Source organism: Vulpes lagopus, chromosome 2 (genome assembly GCF_018345385.1).
Source record: "Vulpes lagopus strain Blue_001 chromosome 2, ASM1834538v1, whole genome shotgun sequence".
NCBI lineage: Eukaryota > Metazoa > Chordata > Mammalia > Carnivora > Canidae > Vulpes > Vulpes lagopus.
This window is the reverse complement of record NC_054825.1, coordinates 58151814-58171673: the sequence shown is the minus strand read 5'-3', so window position 1 is coordinate 58171673 and position 19860 is coordinate 58151814. Positions and strand designations below refer to the sequence as shown.

Sequence of the window (19860 nt, the reverse complement as noted above, 5' to 3'; positions counted from 1 at the left end):
ACATTACATAAATATGAATCAAGGCAGTGTTTCATCAGCCAGAAAAAATAAATAAATCTTTTGTGTTAACAGAAAATTTCAAAAAATTCAAACATACATAGAAGTAGTAAAAGAATAAGTATAATTGAACTCCCATGGACCAATCACTTAGCTTTAACAACTATCAACAATAAGCTATAAACAATTCCACTTAACCTATTCATTTGTTCTTATAAATACTCCAGGATGAATCTAAGAGATACAAGTTTTTTCTTTTTTAAATCTAACCATAATAGCATTATCAAATCTAACAAAATTAACAATATGCCTAATAGCATCTAAAAGCCAATCCGTGTTGAATTTCCTCAACTGTCTTTTTACAACTGGTTTATTTGAACCAAGTTTCGCACAAGGATCCTCAACCCATGGTTTGCTTTTAGTTGATATGTCTTAAGTTCTTTTAATATGTAACATCCTCCCACCCCCACCTATTTTTACACTATTTATTTGTTACAGAAATTGGGTCATTTTGTCAACAGAATTTCCCACATTGTCTTTGGCTGACTGTATCCTAGTCAGTAAATAATTTTTTTTAATGTACATTAATTTGCTCCTCAGCTAAATCCAAGCTCCTTAAAGGAACTACATATTCTTGATATCTTTGTATTCCCAAGGAGGCTAACAGTATTGGGTCAAATCTTGATTCTTTAAGATTAGATAGTCTGGTTTAAGCACAGTGAATAATTTTAGAAAAACTTTTATGCTCTCTCTTGAAGTTCTTGAATTTTGTCAATGGGGTTTAAAATCAGAAGAAGAATGCTACTCTTTATAAGATCAGGAAAATCACAGAACTTTAGCATCTGCAGGAAAATGACAAAAATCAAATGTCTTCACTTTCTGGAAAAGAAAACCAACTTCCAGAGAGTCTGTGACTTGCCAGAAACCATATGCCCCAGTATGAGCAAATCGAAGACCAAACCCAGGTTTCCGGGATCTAAAATCTGGTGCTCTTCTCTTTCTGCTATGTCAAATCAATGTGGGAAACAGTTGTAGCACAGGCTTCAAGCTGAGAACTGAATAAATACAAGGGAACACATCTCAAACACATGAACCCAACACAAGGCACATGTGAATCCAACCTATTGTAGAAAGACTAGCTTTATATTTAGAAAGTTCATTCTTACCCTTAACCATATCAAATATTAAAGGAAATCTTACAGCTAACTCAAGTTCTAGCCATCTCTTTCATTTTATACCACCTCTTCTGTTCTCTAAAACTAGAAGCACGCACATGGACATATACACTAAGTAATAATGACTTTATCATTTTTCTCCCAAATTACACATCCTATGAATTCTGAAATGATTATTACTAGACTTTAGAATAAAGTCAGAAAATCTCTGAGGCAATATTTACTACACACTGGTTTTTATCTCATATAGAAATATTGCTTTAAATAAGCTAGAACATGTAGAAAAGGTGCTATTTAAACGCAAAAATGTATTAGATACATCTCATTATAATTTAAGAAATAAATTTCCTTACCATAATACCTACAAAACAATATGTTCTTTTTTTTTAGACAACTTCAATCAGAAACCTTATTGTGAAAACCTGGTTTACAAGTAAAGATCTATATAGCACTTCTACATTAATATGTTTTAGAAAATAGTGATATAACAACAATAACAAAAAATGATACCATCAATATAATTTAAATCTGCCCTTTTGAAATAAATAGAAGGCCTTAAAGGAAAAAGCCAGTAAATATGAGTAAAAATTGAAATCTGGGCCTGGTCAAAATTTAATTTTTACTCTGAGACAGGTTCTGTGAAGAGAATAAAACAGCAAGCTACAGACTGGGAGAAAATATGTGCAGATCAATATCTGACAAATGACTAGTATGTAGGCTATGTAAAGAATTCTCAAAACTCAACAGAAAAAAACAAAATCCAGTAAGAAACAGCCAAGAAACATGGACATTTCACCAAAAATATACAGATGGTAAATAAGCACATGAAAAGATGAACATCTTTAGTCATCAGAAAAATACAAACTACAACCACAACCACAAAATATTACTATATACCTATCAGAATAGATAAAACAAAAACAATAAAAATGCCAAAAGCTGGCAAGGATGCAGAGAAATGAGAGCACTTACACACTGCTGATAGGAATCTAAAATAATATAGCCACCCCAGAAAACACTTTGACAGTTTTGTATAAATAAGAGCAAACAATTACTTTATGATCAACTGGATTCCAGGGCATTTATCCTAGAGAAATGAAAACTTATGTTCACATAAAAAAAGCTGTACACAAATGTTTACAGCTGCTTTATTTATTCATAATAGCCAGAAACTGAAAACGGCCCAGATAGCCTTTAACAGGTGCATAAACTTTCTAAATATAAAGCTAGTCTTTCTGGAATAGTTTGGATTCAAATACACCTTGTGTTGGGTTCATGTGTTTGAGATGTGTTCTGCTGTATGTACTGAGTTCTCAGTTTGAAGCCTATGCTACAACTGTAAACAAACTGTGGTACATACACACCATGGAATACTACTCATAAAAACAAATTCCCGATATAGGCAACAATTTGAATGAATCTTCAGGGAATTCTGAATGAAAAAAAGTGAACTTCAAAGGTTACATGTTCTATGACTACATTTTAGAGTGACAAAATTTTAGAAATCAAGAATGCTTTAGTATGGCAGGTGAGGGGATACCAGGAGAGAGGTAGGTGTTATGCCCTCAAATTTATTTTGGTGAAACAGGACAGAGATCCAAACAAACATAATACAGGGTAGAATATTTAGAACATATTAAATGCCACAAGAGACACATAATAGATGAACAGATAAACAAAATGGGGTAGTATCCATACAATGGAATATTATTCAGCCATAATAAGAATGGCATTCTGATACCTGCTACAATTTGAATGATTCTTGAAAGTTTTATGCTAAGTGAAATAAGCCACACACAGAAGGCCAAATATTATATGATCCCATCTCTATGAGATACCTAGAACAGGCAAATTCATAAGAAAAAATAGATTAGAGGTTACCAAGTAGGAAGAGAGGGTAACAGGAGTTATTGCCTAATGATTACAGAACTTCTATCTGGAGAGATGAAAAAGTTTGGAAATGGGTGGTGGTAATGACTGTATATCACTGTGAATATACTTAATGCCACTGAATTGTAACTTAAAGTTAGTTTAGATACAAATTTGGTATATTTTTATTTCTATTATACATATTTTGTATCTTTTTTTCTTTACCATAAGGCAAAAAACAATTTCACAGCAGCTTTATTCATATTAGCCTTAACCTGAAGAGCCCAGGTGTTCATCAGTAGAGTGGATGAACAAAGTGTGATATATTCATACAATGCAATATTCACTACTCAGCAATAAAATAGAATATTAATGATGAATCTCAAAACATGCTGAGTGAAAGCAGCCTTCCACAAAAGATATAAACCATATGAAGTAAATACTTATATGAAGTAAAACAAGCAAAACTGCTCTACAGTGAAATATATCAGAATAATGGCAATTCTCAGAATTGCCTTTGAGTATCTGTTGGGGGCAGAAATTGACTGGGAAGGGAAATGAAACAACTTTCTGGGGTGTCAGAAATATTCTGTATTTTGAAAGGTGCATAGGATACACAGGTAAATGCATTTGTCAAAGTTCATTGGTAGACTTACTGTGCAACATTTTACTTATGTTAAAAAAAAAAAAAAAAAGAACCAAAAACAATATTGGACTTTAGTTAATTATATAGGCTGAAGTGTTTAAGGGTGAAGCATAAAGGGTCTACAATCCACTTTAAATTGCAACAACAACAACAAAAAAAGGGATTGAGAGATGGATAAATTATAAATAACTGATAAAGTAAATACAGCAAACTTTTAATAGTTATGAAATATAGGTGGTAGGTGCATGAGTGTGTCAAGTTTTCTGAATGTTTGAAAGTATGTGTTGGGAAAACATACGTACCAACAAAACAGTTGTTTCTCTTCTTCTCAAGAACTTGGCTTATATTTCTAATACTACAGAGTGAGAATTTATTGTTGTTAAGTTTGTCCCCGGATGTTGCTCTTGCATACATGATGTAATTGCCATTTTCTTTTTGTCCTAAATTCTTAGATTCTCCTGGAGTGCACTCTGTTCCAGAATCATGCTGCCAAACAGAATATAGAGTTTCATAAACAAGAAGTAAAATAAGGTTTTCAGGTCATCTGATTAAATGTAATTTTCTCACAAAAAGAACAACAGAAGCTTGTAGACTCTCCTCTAAAAAGATCCTACAATTGCTTTAGACTGTGAGAAGGAAAACAATTTGCTGCTCTTTAGGGGTCACTGTCTTAGCAGGGAAGGAAAAATGAGTGAAGGTCTAGCTACAACAATTAACAGCTCTGTAAATAGGGAGTAGAATGGAGGACAAACCACCATAAAGTCCATCAAAAATAAGCTCTCCAGGGACACCATTACTATACTAGTTCAGAGAAGACAAGAGGGGAAAGACAGGAAACAAAAGAGAATGGCACAAGGCTAAGTACATACAAGATAGTCATCTAAGAGAGCTGACTTATTAACTTGTGCATAAGAAAGATAAGTAAATGCTATTTTTTGGAAGATTGATTATGTATGTATGTATGTATGTATTTATAAAGGAGAGAGAGGGCAGCCCTGGTGGCCCAGCGGTTTAGCGCCGCCTTCACCCTGGGGTGTGATCGGGTCCCACAGTGGGCTCCCTGCATGGAGCCTGCTTCTCCCTCTGCCTGTGTCTCTGCCTCTGTGTGTGTGTGTGTGTTTCTGTCATGAATAAATAAATAAAATCTTTAAAAAAAAAAAAAAAGGAGAGGGGAGTTGGGGGAAGGAAGAAGGAGGGAGGGAAGGAGGGAACCTAAGGCCGACTCCACACTAAGCACAGAGCCCAACAAGGGCCTGGATCCCACAACAAAGTCAATATATTTCCATGACCAGCCCTGAGATCAACTAACAGACTACTACCAGACCACAGAAGCAACCTTGCTTTCCCTCCTCCTCAGGAGATACACATTTAAGAAAACAACCAACCAACTTCACAATGCTCCTCAAACAACAATTCAGAACAATTCAGAACAATGTCAGAAAGGGGAAAATACTTGGGTCCTAGAGTAGCAATCCTATTTAATTAAACTGTGATTTGAATATGTAATAATTCTACCCTCCAGAAAGAAAGAATGCCTGAGAGTATGGTATCATGTTTCTTCTCAGAGCCCATCGAAATCCTTCAAATTAGAAGCAACTATTTTTTTTTTAAGATTCTATTCTTTTTTTTTTAAGAGTAATCTCTACACCCAACATGGGGTTAGAACTCATGAACCCAAGATCAAGAGTTGCATACTCTTCCAACTGAACCAACCAGGCAACCCCTGAAGCAACTATTAAAAATAGGACCTCTACAATCACATTTATTCTTCTGGTACCTCTTGCTGTTCTCCTGAACCTAGATTTAGCATTTAACAACTCTTTACTATTCTCCAATATTGCCTTGCTTTATGTTTTCATTCTACAGATTTCAATTTGGTTTATGATAACATAGGACACTAGAGTTATTCTCAGCATTAGAACTTTAGAAAAAGAAAGAAAACATCCCAACACTGTATACCTCCTGATATTATCACAGAATATTTTTATTTTTTTTTAAGATTTTATTTATTTATTCATGAGAGACTCACACAGAGAGAGAGAGAGAGAGAGAGAGAGAGAGTGGTAGAGACACAGGCAGAGGGAGAAGCAGGCTCCCTGCAGGGAGCCAGATGTGGGACCCAATTCTGGGACTCCAGGATCACGACCTGGGCTGAAGGCAGCGCTAAACCGCTGAACCACCCGGGCTGCCCACAGAGTATTTTTAATTCAAAAAATATTGTGTCCCAATAGCCAAACTGTGTAAGGAGCCTCGGTGTCCATCGAAAGATGAATGGATAAAGAAGATGTGGTTTATGTATACAAGGGAATATTACTCAGCAATTAGAAACGACAAATACCCACCATTTGCTTCAACGTGGATGGAACTGGAGGGTATTATGCTGAGTGAAATAAGTCAATCGGAGAAGGACAAACAGTGTATGTTCTCATTCATTTGGGGAATATAAATAATAGTGAAAGGGAATATAAAGGAAGGGAAAAGAAATGTTGGGAAATATCAGGAAGGGAGACAGAACATAAAGACTCCTAACTCTGGGATATGAACTAGGGGTGGTGGAAGGGGAGGAGGGCGGGTGTTGGAGGGGAATGGGTGACGGGCACTGAGGTGGACACTTGACGGGATGAGCACTGGGTGTTTTTCTGTATGTTGGTAAATTGAACACCAATAAAAATTAATTAAAAAAAATATTGTGTCCAATATTATACAAGGAACTAAAAATATAAAGATGATTTTAAGTACTATCTCTAGCTCAAAAGCCTATATTCTAAAGAAAGCATATTTTGATATCCCTGGCTCTCTGCCCAATAAATCCATTACAGGTATCACTAATCAGGGTGCCTGGCCAGCTCAGTTGGTGAATATGCAACTTTTGACCTCAGGGTCATGAGGCAAAGAGCTTGTCTGCTTGCTTGATTATATACATACTTAAACAAACAGGTATCACTAATCAGTTACTACTTTATTAGCCCAGAGGATATTGTAATGGATCATCATTAATGGGCATGGAAGAAGGAACAAGCATGCCAGCTCTCTGTACTTATTCTCAGAACAGGGGATAAACAAGCACATCAGTAAGCAAAATATAAAACAGAATACAAAGGCCATCTTGACTGCACCCCAAAAAGCGCTGAGAAGTCAAATAGTTTCATAAAGAAACTAAGTTTGACAAAACAACAGACTTTTCTCTGACTATAAAAATAATATATACTCTTAGAAAATTTAGAAAATAAAAAACATTAAAAATTTCAATCATAATCAACCATGAATAACTACTATTAATATTTTGGTCTACTTCCTGACTTGTACCTAGTCATATCATATTTTAATATGAAATTTGAACCACTTATACAGTTATATACGTGGTTTCTTTCAGCTTAACAGTATAAGGCAAGCACTGATTTTTAAATGACTGCAGAGCATTCCAGGATACTTTCCTACAGTGAGGCCATTTGCGCTGCTTAAAACTTTTTGTTATTAATAAAAAAACTGCAATGGATACATTTTTAATACAAATAAATCTTTGACAGATTCTGCATTTTTCTTAGTTGGATTCCCAGAGGTAGAGTTTCTGAGTTAAAAGGTCAAATACTTTAAGGGTCTTTATACATAGTGACAAATGACTGACAAAAGGACTCTAACAATTTCCATTATATAACAAGATGGATCAAGATCTCTGTAGGCAGAGATGGGAAGGAATCGGCTTCCTGGCAGAAAGAATTTTAAAGGACTATAAATTACTTAATTTGACAGAAGAGGGCAGTTAACACTGGAAATATACTTGAACCCAAATGATGGAAAACTCTAAATGCTAAGATAAGGAAACTGTATCAGCGATTATCAGCAGGTACAGGAAGCAAGGTTGTAAACTGAAGTGACATGATCAAAACAATCAGAACTATAACCTAGGCAAAGATTAATTTGGTAAGAGCAAACATATTGTAACTTTCATGCTGAGAGATAGAAACTTGTCTCATTTATGATTACAACTTCCCAAGACAAAGCTTACAACAGAAGTGCAATAAAAATTTGAGGGAGGAAAAATAAAATATAAGAGATAGTGTGAACCACTCAGAGAGAAAGTAACCCTGACACAGTTCAGATAGACAACAGGAGAGAGAAAGACAGATTTCAGATAAAGATGTCAAGGGAGACAGGCTCAGGAATTTATAGTTCTGGCTGCTATTACTATTAAATTATTTATAAATACTTACTAAGCACTACTATGGATATATGGTAGTGTAAACAATATGCATAGAAGAATGAGGTATGATTGAGCATAGTACAGTCATTAAAAGTAGTCTGTATGAGGAAAAGAAGCAGGGTAGGCAAAGAATGTGAACCAACTTATCCATTAAACAAAAAGCTGTAATACAAAATTAATATATTAAAAAAGGGGGATCCCTGGGTGGCTCAGCAGTTTAGCGCCTGCCTTTGGCCCAGGGCACGATCCTGGAGTCCCGGGATCGAGTCCCACGTCAGGCTCCCGGCATGGAGCCTGCTTCTCCCTCCTCCTGTGTCTCTGCCTCTCTCTCTCTCTCTCTCTCTCTCTTTCTCTGTCGATCATAAATAAATAAATAAATAAATCTTTATATAAATATATATTAAAAAATACTCCTAGCAACTGTGTGGAGAATAGATTAGACAGGAAATGAAGAGAGAACAGATTAGATTCCCTACTCCAAGGGCGGTCTGCAGACCAGGGGCAACTACAGCACCACCTAGGAGTGTTTTAGAAATGCAGAAACTGGGGCACCTGGGTGGCTCAGTCAGTTTAGCATCCAACTCTTGATCTCAGCTCAGGTCTTTTTTTTTTTTTTTTTTTTTTTTTTTTTTTTTTTTTTTTATTTATTATAGTCACAGAGAGAGAGAGAGAGAGAGGCAGAGACACAGGCAGAGGGAGAAGCAGGCTCCATGCACTGGGATCCCGATGTGGGATTCAATCCCGGGTCTCCAGGATCGCGCCCTGGGCCAAAGGCAGGCGCCAAACCGCTGCGCCACCCAGGGATCCCTCAGCTCAGGTCTTAATCTCAGGGTTGAGAGTTCAAGCCCCACACTGCAGCCTACTTAAAATAAAAAATGCAGGAACCTGCCACCCCCTCAATGGAATCTGTATTTTAAGATCCTTGGCAATTTGTATGCATATTAAAATTTGGGAGGCCCTAGCCTAGAGGATAGAGAAGTAACTGAAGGGTACTACAACTCCCCTAATAAGTGTTGGAATCAAGGGGACAGGAGAGAAAAAACATTTACTTGCCGTTGGAAAAAAACCAAACTGACCATAAGTAATAGTTCTCTGCTCATCTCTACAATTTCAGTTACTCTTTTAAAGAACAGATCACACAACGTGGGGTGCCTGGGTGGCTTAGTAGGTTAAGTGTCTGTCTTCAGCTCAGGTCATGATCCTGGGATCCTGGGATCAAGCCCAGACAGCAGCACCTCTCCTGATACTCAGTCTCACACACTCAAGTTAAAAAAAAAAGGGGGGGCGGGGAACTGATCACATAATATATATTTGTTGCAAAGAGAAACTGCTTTTGGCTTTAAACCTCTAGTGAGAAAAAAAAATACATCAAGCTCAAGTACAAAACAAACGAAAAGATCACAAAAGCACTCAAGAGATAGAGAGATTAAACTATTTAAATAGTTTATCCAAGAGATGCCTGGGTGGCACAGCGGTTGAGCATCTGCCTTTGGCTCAAGGCATGATCCCAGGATCCCGGATCAAGTCCCGCATGGGGCTCCTTGCAGGGAGACTGCTTCTCCCTCTAGCTGTATCTCTGCGCCTCTCTCAACATCTCTCTCTTTCTCTCTGTGCCTCTTGTTAATAATTAGATAAAATCTTTAAAAATAAATAAATGAATGAACGGTTTATCCAAGAGTGCTGATAATTTCTGAGTGCCTAGGTGGCTCAGTTGATTAAGCATCTGCCTTCAGCTCAGGTCATGATCCCAGGGTCCTAGTTCCAAATCAGGCTCCCTGCTCAGCTTCTCCCTCTCCCTCTGCCCCTCCCTGCTGCTTGTGCGCTCTCTCTCTCAAATAAATAAAATCTTAAAAAATTATCTAGCAATTTCTGATAGGGACTTATAAGAAGATGCAAATTAGTGAGATGCCACTTCCATTTTAAAAACTGGGAGAAAATCAGAGAAGTACATTTAAGGATTTTAAGCTCCAACTATATAATCTTTTTCTAAACTCACAAAAATTTCCATTTTTTACAAGTGATATGATACAGGCAAAACGAATTTACGTATAGTTGTCAAATAATATTTTCCCAAGTTTGTTATTTAATAAGCCCTACCAGAATCACAGAGTCTATCCTTCAGTAGTTTCTATTTCTGTGTGCATTAATCCTTAGGTCACTTGAAAATATGATGGACCAAGTATTAAATGACACCAAAGAATTGTTAATTTTGTCAAGTATCATAATCACATTTATAGTTATTTAAGAAAAGGTCTAGTTTTTTAGGGATGTATAGTGAAGTATGTGAAGATGAGTAAATTCCCTTCTAATACAGTATCAGGGACCTGAGACAGAGCCCCAGCAGGGGCTTCATGCTGGGGTGGAGCCTGCTTAAGATTCTCTCTCCAGCTCCCTCTGCTTCCCCCACCCCTGCCCTGGCTCGGCTCACATTTGTGCAAAATGACAATGAAAAGTGATCCTCATTCAACAGATATTTGAATGACTCATGTACTAGGCACTGTTCTAGGACTAGCAGGCAGAGAAGGGATTAAACAGACAAAATTCCTTGCCTTCATAGAATCCTGCACTGTTGTGCTTACTCTTCTCATTTAACTCAAAAATATTCTATCTTCCTCCTTTTCAATAGTGTCAAGTACATTACTGTGTTCCAATATAAAAAAAAACTAGCCAGTCAACTACATTTCAATGAAAACAAAAAAAAAACTAAGCATCCATATGTATTTGTTTTCAATGTAAACAAACAAATCACTCAATATAAAAGTTAATAACTTTTAAAAATCTAATAATTAGGCAATACTTACTGGAGATCCAAAGTTATGTCCAACTTCATGAGCAAAAGTAATGTGAGAGACTTTGGGAGGTACATGAGATCCATAATTCTGAACAGTAATAATTCCAGTGTTTAAGGACTTCTTCTTACCATCTGAATATAGCTTACTTTTTTCACATATTCCTCCAGAACTTCCTAATTCAAAATAAAAGATGGCTAAATTAGCATCTATTTACTCCCCAAAATAACTTTCTAATATATGCTATATTAAATTATTTTATATATCCTACATATATCAAATACTCAAAAGTTTCTTTAGTCCAAGGTTAGGAAGACATTTCAAATAGAAGTTTTAATGGTACACATAAAGAAACTCCCAGGACTTAATATAAGGCTCTTCAGAAAATGTTCTTCATGATTGAAATATTCCCCAATTTTTGCTCTCATTAATTTATCAATACAAATATTTAAGTTTCTGCTAAATTTGAATACATCCATATTTATACTGTCAAAACCTATACCTTCTCATTTAAAAAAAAAAACAACTTAGGGACGCCTGGGTGGCTCAGTAGTTGAGCATCTGCCTTCAGTTCAGGGCGTGATCCCAGGATCCTGGATCGAGTCTCACATCGGGCTCCTTGCACAGAGCCAGCTTCTCCCTCTACCTATGTCTCTGTGTCTTTCATGAATAAATAAATAAAATCTTTAAACAAACAAACAAACAAAAAAAGCCAGCTTAATTTAAATGAAAGTGGAACAAAATATTCTTGAGTAGATTATGAGGAAGTCACTTCTACAAATAATAGTAGTAATGCTCAGGAGTATGTGATTCACTATCTTGACAGGCAATAATATTCCAATTCCAATAATTATGTGGAATAATTTTTTTTTCTTTTTTAAAGAAAAGAATTAGAGTTTCCAGGGGCTGATGAGAAAGTGGGAGGGATAGGGTAAGATTTGTAAAAGAGTATGAATTTCCAGTTATAAAATGAGTAAGGTCTAAGTATCTAATGTATAACATAATGACTATAGTTAGTAACATTGTATTATACAAATGAAATTTGCAAAGAGTAGAACTGAAAAAAATCTCACCAAAAACAAATAAATATGTAAGGTGATGTATGTGTTAGTGGGGGAATCCTTTCACAATGTAGGTGAACCTCAAATCATTATGCTGTATACTTGAAATTTCTCACAATTTTATTTGTCAGTTATACCTCAATAAAGCTGGGGGGAAAAGAAAAGAAATACGTCCACAGGGCAAAAAAAGGGGAGTGAGAGAGAATGAAGGATAGAGGGTGGGATAGAAGGGGAAGAAAGCAAATGTGGAAAAATGTTGACTGATTAATCTATCAGGATTTCACTGTACTATTCCTGCAACTTTTCAGTAGGTTTGTAATCTTTTTCAAAATAAGTTCAAAAAACCGAATTACAATTTTCCAATGTGTCTTGAGAATACCTTCAAATTCAAAAAAAAAAAAAACCTTATTAAATCACTTTGTAGTTCACCTGTTCAATAATAGGAACTTTAAAGCCCAATACCAAAATGAAAATACTAATACATCTAAAGGCAGTTAATATAAGGAATTCAAAAAAAACATTGGGAAAATCAGAAACTGGCTGGCCAATCTATGTCGATATGTACACTGTATTGAGAAGAACATAGTTCTTTTAATAACTCTGTTAAAGACTTTTAGTGAGAATTCTTTAGTTTACATTCACATATAAAAGGTTTCTCTCTTATTTTTTTATTAAAATACAATCAAGGGACACCTGGGTGGCTCAGCAGTTGAGCGTTTGCCTTCGGCTCAGGGCGTGATCCGAGAGTCCAGGGATCGAGTCCCATATGGGGCTCCTTGCATGCAGCCTGCTTCTCCTGTCTCTACCTCTCTCTCTCGGCCTCTCTCTGTGCCTCTCATGAATAAGTAAATAAAATCTTAAAATATAAAAGAATAAAAAAATAAAATACACTCAAATGTTAGGACAGTCTAATAAATGATAAAATTATTTCAAGTTAGCTTTCTATAACACAAAGTTACAACCAAATTATTAAACCATTAAAAAATCTGATGTTTATAATCCCAGATAAAGCATATAATAGAAGGCAATTTCAAAACAGATTTGCAAGAATGGCATGACACTACAATTGCTGCCCTGTTAACAGAAATTTGAATTACCATTATGAATCTGGAAGCTAAAATAACAAGCTCTGCAGTAAACTGAAAAACTGAGCCATATGCAGATTTTAACCAGAAAAAGATGGAGAACCTTTATTATATTCAGAAGTTACTACCTTTTCTAAAAGAAAACGGAACAGGAAAAAAAAACAGCAAATGATTCATGAATAACTGATATATTTTCTTATGCTACTTCTACTTTTGGAGAGCAGTCCTAAGAACTGTATCACTATTTCTAGAAACTAGAAAAGATATGAATAAGCATTCTGAATGTAATAATTATAGTCTACATATTATAGTTTTAAACAAATAATAAATCAATATCCTGCCTTAGTGAAGATTTGTCATATGCAAATTGGTCCAATGCAGTACTGTGAAACTTGAATTAAGCATAGAAGGCTCCACACTGTAAATCTTTATCAGTTAAAAAAAGAAAAAAATAAATAGCATGTATTAAAAACTTTGATTATATATTTTTCTGTATTTTTAAGGTCTATCTAGCTTAAGGGAAAATCAGACATAAATCTGTATGTACTCTACTGAAATATACTCCTTATAATTCACATCTTATTTAACATTTAAGTAAAAAAATGCTTTTGGTTTTAACTATCACTTATAGAAAACTCTAATATTTCTTACAGACTAATAACATATGTTAAAATAACCAATTATACAGAAGACATAAAATGCTATATTTAATTTTAGAAGTTATGATTTAATATTTTTTTGGCAGTAGTGCACTGTTTTTTGTTTTAATTCCAATACAGTTAACATACAGTGTTATATTAGTTTCAGGTGTACAATAAAGTGATTCAACAATTCCATACATTACCCAGTGCTCAGTTACAGCTTATTTTTACAAAACACTGCAAGTAGTTCTGATGTGCCAGAAAATCTATCAGTGATATGACATATACCTATAGCTAAACCATAGCTTCAGTTCAGTAATTGCTTTATGTTATACCATTTAAAATTTTACTGCATGTAGTCATCATTGCAAAACAAATTGTGAATAATGAGAAGGGTAAAATTTTATTAATCTGAATTAAAAGCTATTATTGATGGATGGATGGCTCAATAACCGACAAAAAAGTATAATGACTTCTTAAAGTAAAAGCATTTTTTAAACTACAGTACATCCTGAGAGCTAAAGTCACAGAATATCACTCCTCCACTTTAAAACGTACCCCTACCCCATCCCCCAAATTAGAAAAACTACAAGGTAATACCGTGATGGAGTCCACAAATACAGTTTTGATGTGAGCAGGCCTAAATCCCTAAACCTTATCATGCAATATTAATCTAAGCAGTAATTTTGAACAGACAATAGTAACACTCCCTGACAAGTTATTAGGAAATGTCCTAGGGCATTTCTTTGTCTTTCATGTCTGAAGAACATTACTCACAAGTAATGGAGAGGGACCAGAGATGTCAAACATCCCGCACAGAACAATCCAGACCTACATAAAATGCCCATATTAAATGTCCTGTTGTAATATTCTAATGATGTGATTATCCCAGCCTTAGAATTAGACTTTTAAACAACATGTTAAGAATCTGACAGGCTGTGGGTTATCTTGAGAACCCTGTATTGAGTTCTGTAAGCCCTTAAATCCTAATATGTAATATCAAACTAAAATTTCTAAACTAAGAAAAACAAAAAGAGACTATTGCTAACAAATAAAATGTCTCAAAAATGTTCTTCACAAATAGTCAGAGGAATATTGAATTGTTTAGGATTAACTATGGAGATGAATTCCAGAGCAAGCCTTACTTGGTAGCCTGCCCCAAATGAGACTATGTTCATTAGGATAACATTAAGAAGGATAATATATGAACAAAATGTACCTTAATATATTTTTTTTAAAAACTGGCCCCTCTCAAAAGGCACATTAGATGGGTACCACAAGTAATTTAAAATTAAGAAGATTATTTGATATAAGGACATTACAAAAACACACACACACACACACACACACACACACACACACAAAAGGACATTACAGAATCAATGTTTCAGTCTCTAAACTAAATGATGAGAGACTAATGAACACAGTCTCTTCTGTTTTTCCAAATTCATATCCTAACTTTGTTTGGAAGACCAGACTCCCCTTTTTTTGACTATCTTTAATCTCTGTATAATTTTAAATGGGAGCCTCCAAGTCAGCCCCATTCACTAATTGTTTCCACTTATAATGGAGTTGGGCAGGAGGTATGGTTTTCCTGATTAAAGAAACCCAAGGCAATACCCAACTACAGTATGATATTAAATAAGAATAAAAAGTATTGTAAGAAGACTTAAAGACAAGAAACCTCCTATTCAAATGTTTCAACTTTCACTGCTTTTCCCAGCTTAAGAGTCAGTGAAAACTACAGCTAATAATTTGAGTAATATTCTGTGAAAATTAACATCACGACAAAATCCTTCCCACCACCTAGTAAAATATCTGCAGAATTAAATTAAACTAAGCTAAATAAAACAAAATCAAAATTAAGCCAAATAAAAATGAAAAAATTAAGAAGCAGTAACAGACCATAAGAAAAACAGATCAGCTATGAAATGGTACTTTTTAATAAGATAATCATATGCATTACTAAGATTTACAGGCAGAATTTTACAGTCTTAAAGAAAGGACAAGAGAAGAAATTACAGTGAAAAATAAACACGGTGAAGCAAAATGATTTACCTACATTTATAGAGACAGAAGAGACAGGAAGCTAGTCTCCCAGCTCCCAAACCAGTGCTCTTCCCCATTATGCCATGACAACTACCCAAAACAATGTTTAAATATTAAATAGTACTTTTATAACTCCTCGCTCTTTAAAAAAAAAAAAAGATTCCAATAATACAGAACTACTAAGATGCAGGAAACATTTTAACTTATCAGAAATGTCTTAGAGAAAGCTAGAATATTAAAGTATATAATACTTAGTAAAATAACTACCAAATCTGCTAAACCTGAGTCAGAAGGTCCAGACTCTGGGTTCTGTGTGAGCCTGGGTTGGTCACAAAGTCTTGAAACCCAAGTTTCCTCCCTTCTAGAATGGAGGAGGTTAACACCAATATCTCAGAAGGGTACTGAAATAATAAACAAAACCAAATATATATTTTTCCTTATAAAAAAAATACAATGTAGGGTACCTGGGTGGCTCAGTCAGTTAAGCATCTGCCTTCAGCTTGGGTCATGATTTCAGGGTCCTGGGATGGACCCTGTTTTGGACTCCCTGAGCCTGCTTTTCTCCCTTTCCCTCTGCCCCTCACTCTGCTCGTGCTCTCGCATATACTCTCTCTCTCCCTCAAATAAATAAAAATCTTAAAAAAAAAAAAAATACAGGAGGGTACGTGATGTAATGAGCACTGGGGTATTACATAAGACCACTACCTCTGAAACCAGTAATAATTATATGTTAATTAATTAAATTTAAATAAATTTTTAAAAACTTTTTGTCAAACTGGAAAAAATTTTTAATTTCTAAAAATAAAAAAATATAATGTCAAATATAAAACAATTCAGGTAGTCAAAGGACAAAGGGAAGAGAACAAAATTGTCAATGTCATGTTAAGATGATCACCTTATACTAGAAAACATTGAATCAAAAAGACAAAGATCCCTTCTCTTTTCTACTCTGGTCCCCATTCTTCTGTCCCTCCCTAGCCCCTTCCCAACTGCTCTTGGAAAAAAGCTTCTAAGAACTGGAGCTGGGGGTTTAACACAGATTAAAGGAAAAGGGCATCTGATGAAGAACCTATGACAAAAATACAACTTCTGTGTCCCACTTTCAATCCAAACTTTTGCCCACTGCTGTTCAATAAAATGAGCAGTATCATAAATGGTGGTCCAAATATCAAAATAACTAGATATAAAAACTAATTGTCCTCTAAACCCATTACCCTAGTTTAATCATCAGAAAAACATGAGACTGTAACAGAAGGGCATCCCACAAGATACCTGACCGGTACTCCTTAAAACTGTCAGTCATCAAGAACAAAAAAAAAGTCCAAGAAACTATAATAGCCAAGAAAAGACTAAAAAAAAAAGAAAATGACAACTAAATGTAATAGGATCTATGAGATCCTAGAACAAAAAAGAGACCTTAGATTAAAAACTAAAATACATGAATCAACTATGGACTTTAGTTAACAATAATGAAACATGTTTGTTAACTATAACAAATGCACCATACTAATATAAGCTGTTAATATGTATGGGGTGGGAGCAGTATATAGGAACTCTTTATACTATTTGCTCAATTCTTCTGTGAATCTAAAATTATCCTAAAAATACAGTCTACTTTTGTATCTATAGACATGAAACTATATGAAGATTTCAAGAGCATTATATCTTAATGAATAAAAGTCTGAACTGAGAACATAAAATGGTTTCTGGTTTAAAACCATCCAATTAGGGGATCCCTGGGTGGCGCAGCGGTTTGGCGCCTGCCTTTGGCCCAGGGCGCGATCCTGGAGACCCGGGATCGAATCCCACGTCGGGCTCCCGGTGCATGGAGCCTGCTTCTCCCTCTGCCTGTGTCTCTGCCTCTCTCTCTCTCTCTGTATGACTATCAAAAATAAATAATTAAAAAAAAAAAAAGACTGACGGAACGGAAAAAGAAATTATAGAAGGGATTTCTGAAGGAGATTTAAAAAAAAAAAACATCCAATTACTTGCCCAGGAGCCATGAGTAAGTTTCCTTAGAGAAAAAAATATGAATATGGTAGTTCTCAAACTTGAATGCAAATCAGAATCACTGAAGACTTGTTCAAACAAAGATTGCTGGGCTCCACACTTAGTTTCTGATTCAGTAGACCTGGGTGGAGCCAATGAATTTATATTCTAACAAGTTCCCAGGTGAGGCTGATGCAGCTAGTCTAAGGAGCATACTTTGAGAATATATTAGTGGTAATTTACTATATCAATAGTAATTGATAATAATATAGCAAATTACTATTTTTAATGGTATATTACAAAAAAAACCCAAGTGAATCCTTGAATTTTCACATTACTTACTAATGAATAAGTAGAAATAATAATAAACTTTGTAATAAATCATCCAACTTATTTTTTTAATGTTTTATTTATCTTTCCTTTTTTCTTTCTTCTAGATTTTATTTATTTATTCATGAGAGACACACAGAGAGAGAGAGGCCGAGACACAGAGAGAGAAGCAGGCTTCCTGCAGGGAACCCGATGTGGGATTCAATCCCCAGACAGGGATCATGCCCTGAGCCCATGGCAGAGGCTCAACCGCTGAGCCACCCAGGCATCCCGAATCATCCAACTTGGACAAGAAGGGGAAAAGAAATTTCAGAATATAAAAGTTATAAAACATGTGAAATTACCATAGGAAAGACTGATTATACAATCTGCTAACAATGCAAGTATCAAAACCAGGACAGATGAACATAAAAGACAAACATAAATCTCCAAAAATATTATACTATAATGTATACAGTTCATGACAAAAACTTGCACATTAATGACATCATGAAAATGTGGAAGAATAATAAAAGAAGCTTTGAAAATTGTAAAAGGAATATTCATCACTGGCTTAAAAAGTAAGCAAGAACTATAAGAGCTAAAATACAGTACTACTTAAGATGTTAAAATACACAACACAAATCAAACAATAAGCTAATTAAAGAATAGGAATGGGATAGAAAAGGTTCCCTTACCCTGCATAAAGCAGAAGTTAATTCTTTAAAAAGACAGAAATGATATATCAGAAGAGATCATATATAGCTCAAAAGATGACAGAACAAACTCTATATGGCAAAATTATTATTCAGAGTCTGGGATTGTTTCTACTCAAATCTTTCAATTAATAAATTTGTATTTTTCTAAATTAGGCCCCCTAATTTATTAGACTATAAATTACAGACCTTCTACCTCCACTGTAATGGGAAGGGGATTATCCTATCCCAGCTTTCTTAGTGACAGTAGTTTTCATTGTTAAGGCAGAGAGACCCCCGCAGATTGTGGGTTCAGGTGGTGAGGTTAGCAGAGCTGTGGGTACTAGGCCCTCCTGTTTACATCTTGTGTCAGGCAACACTTACCTTTTGTTAAAATAAAAGCCATAAATAAAATAATAATAAGGGCAGTCCTTCTTTTCTATCTACTGCCTCTGACTGGGGTTTCTCTGCTCTCTATCTCATTGCAGAACAGAAGCAAAAACATAATTTTCCCCTTGTAATTCTAAGGCCTCTTTCCCAGAAAAAAAAGATTTTTAAAATTAATAATATTAACTTTTATGAAAAAATTAGTATTTCATTTTTGTTTTCAGAAATTAGTACCTTTTTTTCTCATAAAATTATTTCAGACAGTGAATGTACCAAACGTCCAGCTATCTCCCTGTTAGTACTCTTTACAAAATAAAAAGCTATTCTATTTTTCTACTTATATTATGATTGTGACTCTTGCCTAACTCAAGCTCTTTAAATTAAGATATTGTAGAGGCATCAGTTTCTACTATACTTTGTAAAATTCAATGTCCCCTGAAAATTACTTTTTGTTTCAAAAATATTAAGCCAAGACATAAATAAACTACCTGAAGGTGCTCCAACCCAAGCCAGACCAAGAACACCATCATCAAAATCTCGGTCTGTGAAAACATAGGCCAAACAGTAGTCATCATGATTCTGTTCAGAATTCAATTCCAGAAACTTCTCCACGCCAATATTTGGGAAACGGAAGGGATTTGAAGGGTCCTTTTCATCAGCAGTTGTGTTGATCTAAAATCCAAAACAATTGTTTAAATAAGCAATTAATGTTAGCAGAGCCTATGTGTAAAAGTCTTTGCTCACTTTCTTCTGCATCTGCCTGGACAACATGTTGGGGCCCAAGGGAAATCAGGCCTGAATTAAGGCTTCTACAATTGTTCCCACTGCTCCCATCCCTGAGCTGATCACAGAAGACACAAGAAAAAGAAAGAAGGGAGGAAGAAAAGGAAAGAAGGAAAAGAAAGGAAAGAAAGAAGAAAGGCAGAATAGGAGAATTAAAATTGATTATGTTAAATTTCTGGGCAAG

The 19860-nt window shown here is 35.1% G+C and overlaps 1 protein-coding gene across 1 annotated transcript in view; it reads right to left on the bottom strand.

The window, feature by feature from the left end:
• The window catches only part of ADAM10 (ADAM metallopeptidase domain 10), a 130719-nt gene that overhangs the window by 19501 nt on the left and 91358 nt on the right, over nucleotides 1-19860 (bottom strand). The window contains exons 8-10 of the mRNA XM_041743624.1: nucleotides 19382-19565; nucleotides 10690-10853; nucleotides 3990-4173 (exon numbers count right to left, since the gene is read on the bottom strand). Of these exons, the coding sequence (XP_041599558.1) occupies nucleotides 3990-4173; nucleotides 10690-10853; nucleotides 19382-19565 (532 nt within the window). The remainder of the gene's footprint in view (nucleotides 1-3989; nucleotides 4174-10689; nucleotides 10854-19381; nucleotides 19566-19860) is intronic.